The sequence below is a fragment of the Microchirus variegatus genome (assembly GCF_963457635.1).
Source record: "Microchirus variegatus genome assembly, chromosome: 19".
NCBI classification, from domain to species: Eukaryota; Metazoa; Chordata; class Actinopteri; order Pleuronectiformes; family Soleidae; genus Microchirus; species Microchirus variegatus.
In genome coordinates, this window is record NC_139820.1 from 1,695,194 (window position 1) to 1,703,219 (window position 8,026).

Below are 8,026 nucleotides of genomic sequence, written 5' to 3' on the forward strand. Positions count from 1 at the left end.
CTTTTTTTTTGTCTATGTCGAAATTAAATTAAATTCTTTCGCTTGCCTTTATGAAGAAAAACAAACGTTATGACTTAAACAATTAAGTTCTGCTTCATGGGAATAAAAGGGAAGAGTCAAGCAAGTCCTGTCTGAGAGAAGACGGACGAAGTTTCAGCCAGGCCTGTAGGGGGCGCTGACATCTTTGCACAAAAAAAAAATGCACCAAACTTGTCGCTCACGTCGCAACCTGCGATTGGCGATCCGAAAAAAAAAAAACACACATTTGCACATTTCACGTTCCCGCTAGCCACGCAGACGCACGACTCCGCCCCTCACCTTGCTTTGATCGGTTGCCGTGGCAACCGTTGGTTGTGGCCAAAAGTAGGTGTTTCTCTTTAGGGTCAATGACGGTCCGTGGTGATTACCTACAAAGCCAGTCATTGCGCCACCTACTGGCAACAGGAAGTTCTTTTTTTTAAATCACCTGCTTTAAGGTTCGTTGAATACAAAGCTTTTGGTTCGATTAGCATGCTAACATATGCCTTGTCCATAAAAAAGCAATTGTTTATCGTTGAAAAACGCCACCAGACGCCGCTCACTTTTAGCAAACGCTAACGCACGCTGGCGTAAATGTGACCCTGGTGGCTTTCCATATGTAACGGTTAAAAATGTCTTTCGTCGCTAATGTTTGGACGGAGAAAATGCTGTTTTTGCCTTGTGAAAAGTCGCGTTTACAATCTACAATGTCAAACGCTAAAGTCATGTTTTGTTTTTGTTTTTTTAAATAACCTGCTGGAAGTTCGTTGAATACAAAGCTTTTGGTTCGGTTAGCATGCTAACGTATGCCTCGTCCATGTAGCCGTGTATCTTCGGAAAGCATAAAGGGTTGACATTTTCGCTAGCTGAATTGTTTACCGCCACCAGACGTCGCTCACTGTTAGCAAACGCTATATATTGAGTCTGGTTCTGTCGGAGGTCTTGTAAACGTCTAAACATGCACATGACGAAGGTCGTGCTCACGGTTTTGCTGATGAAACCAGTGGAGATGTTCCTGCACTGTTTGTCCTCCGAGTGGCAGCATCCTCCACATCTGTGGACGGACACACAGGGCGGTTTATAGAAGATGTTGTTGGGAGCGCCAAACTCCCTGCCCACGTCGACACACACTTCCCTGGGCATGCAGTGAGTCTTCCTCCACTCTGACTCTATACCTGCACACACACACACACACACACACACACACACACACACACACACACACACAGACCACTCGTAAGAGAACAACCAGATCTGAGCTCCGCTAGCTGACGTCTCGCAATCCCATCATGCAACACAAGGAACCCAAACAATTCCCTTCATCTAGAACAGGGGTTCTCAAAGTTTTGATACCCAAGGGCCAATTTAGGAACCCAACGTTGGACTGAGGGGCCGCCAAAGGAAAAAAAAAACCCATAATCCCATTTGTAATAACTATGGATATTTAAATTTGGTCCAAAATTTGACAAAAACGACATACTATACTACGTCATTCAAAATGTGAAAAAATTTTAGAAAAAAAAAATTTTGCTCCAAAATTTGACAAAAATGTCATACTATACTATGTCGTCCCAAATTTGACAATTTTTTCCCCAAAAAATTCTAGTCCAAAAATTTACAAAAAATGTGACAATTTTGTGGGAAAAAATTTCAACGCCAAAGTTTGACAAAAACGTCATAGTATACTACATCATCCAAAATGTGACAATTTTTTTGAAAAAAAAAATTTTGCTCCAAAATTTGGCAAAAATGTCATACTTTACTATGTCGTTCAAAATTGTACACTTTTTTGGGGAAAAGGTTTTTGGTCCAAAATTTGACAAAAACATTGTACTTTACTATGTCGTCCTAAATTTGACCACTTTCTGAGCGCGTCAAGGCTAAGCTAACTAGCGCTAAGATGAGCTGGGGATCAAACCACCAACCGTCTGGCTGTGTTGTTCCAAAGAAGAACGACAATGGAAGGCGAGCGCGGGAACCTACTTTTCAAGACGTCCAAGTTGAGGAATGCGGCGGCGAACGCGGGCTCGTCCACGTAGGACAGCGGCCTCGTGTGGCGAGCCTGCGGTCGAGCGCCGGACGAGGCGCCGGCGTCGGCGGCGGCGGAGAGCTTGGACCTGCACTTGAGAGCGGCCCAGTACGACGGGTAGATGAGGCTCATGAGTTCGTCGACGGTGGAAGCCGAACGCAGCTTCTCCTCCATGTCCGGCTTCGGTGGGAAGTCCTGGAAGAGACATAATATGACGGAAACTTAGCGAAGGTATATTTTAGCTGTTGTTTACAATGACAGGGACGGCCATCTTGTTTAGGCTTGTGTTTAGTTGCACGAGCATCAAGAGAAAAACTACTTTGAGGAAAAAGCAACTATTCAGTAGGGGTGGATGTTAATTAGCATAAAATGATATCACAGAAATGCTATCAAGCTAACGCAACGCTAGATATTTCACAGAATTTCAAAATAAAAGTGTCCGTGTGGACATGGATGGAAATTTAGTTCACGATAACACTGTATTTGTGACGCGAAATTCATCTGTGAATCTAAAAATACATGGTATCTTCCTTCTGTCTACTCCCATTTCTCCTTTCACCCCAACCTGTCTAGGCAGATGGCTGCAAATAAAGAAATTTCTTGAATCAAATTGCTATTTTTGTTGAAATCGCACAGGCAAAAAAACTTACCAGATACTTTTATTTTATTTTTTTTCAAGTGTTTCCCAGATAAGAGAAGAATTCAGATAAAGAATCATAAAAGAAAATCAAGAAAAATGTCATAAAATGAATAAATAGCCCCATAAAATAATATGCAATATAGAAGATACTCTCATAAAAACAAGATAAATGATAATGAATAATATATTTTTGCAAGAATCTAGTGCATGCTAGTATCTAACCAAAACTTTTTTATGCAAAAATGTGTTTTTAATGATCTCTGTAGTGTGTTTTATATGGTTTATACTTATATAGAATCAGGAAAACCCGTATCGGTCGACCTTCGCGGATTTCCTCTGCAGACAGAAGACGGCTGCGTCATCGTTGACCTCATTCTTCTTCTTCTTCTGTGACAAACGTATGCTCAGTGTATGTGAATGTTATCTCACTTCCTGTCCTTCGCTGCAATTAGATGTACATTGTACTATTTATATAATGGCGGCCGCGCACACAATCGGCTGCAGACGAGGCCGTCCGTCTCTCTGTGTCCCACACAGAAAACAATCCATTCTCTTCCAGAGACCTTTTTTTTTTACTTCATCCGTGTTCTTATGTTCATGTCAGAGCGCCCCGCTGTTTCATGGTCAGTGGTTTGATCCGTGTGCGTTTCTATGCAGATGATGATCTTTTCTTACGTGTGTGATGCCTAAAACTTCCAGGACGTGGTTACTCTTTCCCACATTTTAACTTTTTTTTTTTTTTAAAAGTCCTTATTTTTGAAGGAAAAGCATATGAATATAACATTAAATTAATCATAAATACACTCAAAAATTACATTTTGAGAAAGAAAAATTTAATTTTGAGGAAAAAAATTAATTTTGAGAAAAAAAAATTTAAACATTTTGAGAAATGTTTTTTTTTTAATTTTGAGAAAAAAAAATTAATTTTGAGAAAAATTATTTTTAAATTTTGTGAGAAAAAAAACTTAAATGTTGAGGAAAAAAATTGAATTTTGAGAAAAAAATTAATTGACGGGAAAAAAATTATTTTGACGGGAAAAAAATTATTTTGACGGAAAAAAATTATTTTGACGGAAAAAAATTATTTTGACGGAAAAAAATACAACATTAAATGAATCATAAATACACTCTATACATTGTTAATGTGGTAAACGACTATTCTAGCTGCAAACGTCTGGTTGTTAATGGAATATATACATAGGTGTATAGAGGCCCATTTACAGTGTTCTAATGGTACATTGTGTTTGCTAATGGTGTTAGAAGGTTATTGGATGATTAGAAAACCCTTGTGCAATGATGTTAGCACAGTTGAAAACAGTTTTATGTGGAATAAAAATCATTATTTCTAATCTTGTCAATGTCTCGACTATATTTCCTATTCATTTAGCAACTCTTTTGATGATTAAAAGTCTGACTTTTAATGGAAAACACAACCAAAATTGTATTGGTGAGCCCTATTCTGAAGACATCCTGGATGATAGTGCACCTGTCGTGAAAAGGTGCAAAAAAAAGAAGTACTCAAGTTGTGCTGTGAAGGCTTCACTTCCTGTCCCTCACTGACTTCCTGTGATAGTCGTTGATAGTCATGGTTGGATATGATGTGGTACGATTCCCACACAGAGCTCAGGAGAAGTTACAGAAAATGCCAGGATTGCGTTATCCGACAGTTTGAGGGACACGTGGTCCGTAACTCCAGAGCTGGGTCTGAAAGCAGCTTGACTTCTGCTATTCTGTGCTCATTGACCCTCTTTCACAACTCCACTTAGCCCTGTTCTCCGTGACGCACCCCCCCCCCCCCACCACCACCACCACCACCACCACCACCACCTCCCTTTCAGAGCCACAGTCTGAAGACAAAGCATCAGCCCGGCGAGGTCTGCGGGTCAGTGACTGAGGGAGGTCTGGAAACTGACTGGTTCACCTTCAGATGTCTAAACACTCTCAGTGAGCCTTCAGTGGTTTTTGAGCTCAAAGAGTATCGGGAGTCAAAGAGCCCCCCCAAGGGTCAGTCCCACAGAATTTAGTGTGACACGGGGGGATTAGACGTTGTTTTAAGTTCAATCTGAACAATTTGTAATGGTAACGTTTTTACCGATATCAATACTAACACTTATCACGGCCCATAATCTACTTAAAATTCCAAAATCTACTTAAAGTTCCAAAATGTACTCATAATTCCAAACTCTACTCATAATTCCAAAATCTACTTATTATTCCAAAATGTTATAATTCTAAAATCCACTCAGAATTCCAAAATCTACTCAGAATTCCAAAATCTACTTAAAGTTCCGAAATCTACTCAGAATTCCAAAATATACTCAGAATTCCAAAATATACTTAAAGTTCCAAAATCTACTCAGAATTGCAAAATCTACTTAAAGTTCCAAAATCTACTCAGAATTCCAAAATCTACTTAAAGTTCTGAAATCTACTCAGAATTCCAAAATATACTCAGAATTCCAAAATATACTCAGAATTCCAAAATCTACATAAAGTTCCAAAATCTACTTATAGCTCCAAAATCTACTTAAAGTTCCAAAATATACTCAGAATTCCAAAATCTACATAAAGTTCCGAAATCTACTCAGAATTCCAAAATCTACTTAAAGTTCCAAAATATACTCAGAATTCCAAAATATACTCAGAATTCCAAAATATACTCAGAATTCCAAAATCTACATAAAGTTCCAAAATCTACTTATAGCTCCAAAATCTACTTAAAGTTCCAAAATATACTCAGAATTCCAAAATCTACATAAAGTTCCGAAATCTACTCAGAATTCCAAAATCTACTTAAAGTTCCAAAATCTTCTTATAATAAGTTCCAAAATCGCAACTCAAATGTCTCAAATGTCAATATTTGTCAATGTTGGATTTAGCGACTACATGCTCACAACGTAGTTTCCTTGTCAACAACGTTCGCGGTCGGGGGAACGGAACGGAACGCGAAATATTCCGGGAGCGCGGTTAAATCCTCGATTCTACCTCCGTCTTTTGATTGCGACGTCGTATCTGTGACGGATGCTTAAATAACTCTTTAAAGGAGAGCTACATGTCGTGTTGATCGATTTCATTTTTCCCGACGCAGACAGATGAAGTGAGAGAGACGAGATAGGAGTGTGTGTGTGTGTGTGTGTGTGTGTGTGTGGGGGGGGGGGGGGGGGAGTGGATGTGTTATCTGGTTTCAACTTTAATCCGACGTTACATGACGTGATTTCTCAGCCCACACACACATAAACACACAAATTTTTTCCCGATCGTCAACTTTTGGGTTAGGGGTTATTTATAGATCGTACAGTACGCTCTCCACACTCAGGCGTCGCAGTCGCACACAGAGAGCTGGAATGCTGAGTAAGAAATAATAAAAAAAAAAAAAATCCTTCAAAGTCTTTGCTAATTACACACATTCTTCTGTCGTCTCCAGGGGATTATGAAATCAGGGCAAAGGGAGATAGAAGAGATGGAAAAACCAATGCGCGAACATGTAGAGCCCAATGAAACCCATTTTACTCGTTTCTAAATTCTGTTTTTTTAACGTTTGGCAGCCAAAACGTGTCTTAAATCAAACTTGTATGGCAACACAACATTGTATTATTTTACTATGTGCATTAAATGTGACACAATATAGGACTTCAACCATCAAATAACGTCTCCTAAAGCCCGAGCAGGAGTTAGTTTCGGGTGTGCGCCACAAAAACAACGACAACGTTCTATGTTCTACGACATTATGTGACATTAAGTGTAAACTAGTGAGGAAGACGGACGTTTGAAATTCACCATAATTCTGATGTTTTAAATCTGCGAGACCATTTAATAACTCTTCATCTTTGGCGTATCTAGTGCATATCGTCAAATTCAAATGGCCGACTTCCTGTTGAGCTGAGCCAATCGTCCCAATAGACTTTTCTGTTCGTCTTGGCCCGTGACACGATCCCACCAAGTTTAGTGAAATTCGGTGCAACTTTCGCTTTGGCATTGTCCTACTGGGTTTCAAACTTTGAGGGGCGGTACAGAGCCATGTTGCACCACTTTGACACGATTCACTTATTTTACGGAATTTTTCACCAGTTCTGATTTCCGTACCAATTTTCGTCCGTTTTCGTCGAATTCAAAATGGCCGACTTCCTGTTGAGCTGAGCCAATCGTCCCGATAGACTTTTCTGTTCGTCTTGGCCCGTGACACGATCCCACCAAGTTTGGTGAAATTCGGTGCAACTTTCGCTTTGGCATTGTCCTACCGGGTTTCAACCTTTGAGGGGGCGCTACAGAGCCATGTTGCACCACTTTAACACGTTTCACTTATTTTACGAAATTTTTCACCAGTTATGATTTCGGTACCAATTTTCGTCCATTTTCGTCTAATTCAAAATGGCCGACTTCCTGTTGAGCTGAGCCAATCGTCCCAATAGACTTTTCTGTTCGTCTGGGCCCGTGACACGATCCCACCAAGTTTGGTGAAATTCGGTGCAACTTTCGCTTTGGCATTGTCCTACCGGGTTTCAACCTTTGAGGGGGCGCTACAGAGCCGTGTTGCACCACTTTGACACGTTTCACTTGTTTTACGGAATTTTTCACCAGTTCTTATTTCCGTACCAATTTTCGTCCATTTTCACCAACGTTTATTTGTGGTCCTTTGGGCGGAGAAAAATGGGTCCTATTTTGTTTCTTTTTTAGCCTTATTTTTTAACCTTTATTTTACCAGGAAAGTCACATTAAGATTAAAAACCTCTTTTTCAAGGTCAAGGGAGTTAGTAGTTCTGGAAATGGCCTCGTTTCACGGAGGTCGCCATCTGCGAAGGTCTGCGAAGGCCACCGTCGTTGTCCGATAAGCAGAGGTGGAACAATGCGCTCTCTCTCCACTAGGTGTCAGCGATTGGTTTTGCAGGGCAGAGGTGAAAGAGCAAAGATATTGTTCTATTATTAGTGTGATGTAGTAACCGAGAGACATTGAGACAGACTTGGGGGGGGAGTGAGAGAGAGAGTGAGAGAGTTCCTGGCTCGGTGTCAGGTATTTCACTTCATCAGAGCTCAGGGTCAAACACAGATTACACAAAGACTAAGTTTTGTGGCTCGAGGGGAAAAAAAACGAGACTCGGACGAAGTTGCTTTTCTTTTGAGTCTGAACGTTGAGTCTGTAACGATAGAAACGAGGTGTTTTGGAGCGCGTCATTATGTTAAAAACGCCACAAAGCATCGCTGGATTTCACAGGGAATGGTTTCTGCCAGAGGTCTCGTTCTATGGAGCTCTGCTCTGATGTTTAATTTATCAGGTTGGACTTTAAAAACGCGTTTATTGGTGCTTTTATTTTGGAAAAAGTGCTGAGAGGTCATTTTGACTC

The 8,026-nt window shown here is 40.3% G+C and overlaps 1 protein-coding gene across 1 annotated transcript in view; it reads right to left on the reverse strand.

Annotated features, from left to right (window-relative positions):
- vegfc (vascular endothelial growth factor c) overlaps positions 1-8,026 on the reverse strand; it is a gene marked incomplete at both ends in the record, with an annotated part of 34,786 nt that overhangs the window by 22,524 nt on the left and 4,236 nt on the right. Inside the window, 2 exons of the mRNA XM_083905569.1 lie at positions 1,003-1,193; positions 2,002-2,242. Coding sequence (XP_083761695.1) covers positions 1,003-1,193; positions 2,002-2,242 — 432 coding nt within the window. The remainder of the gene's footprint in view (positions 1-1,002; positions 1,194-2,001; positions 2,243-8,026) is intronic.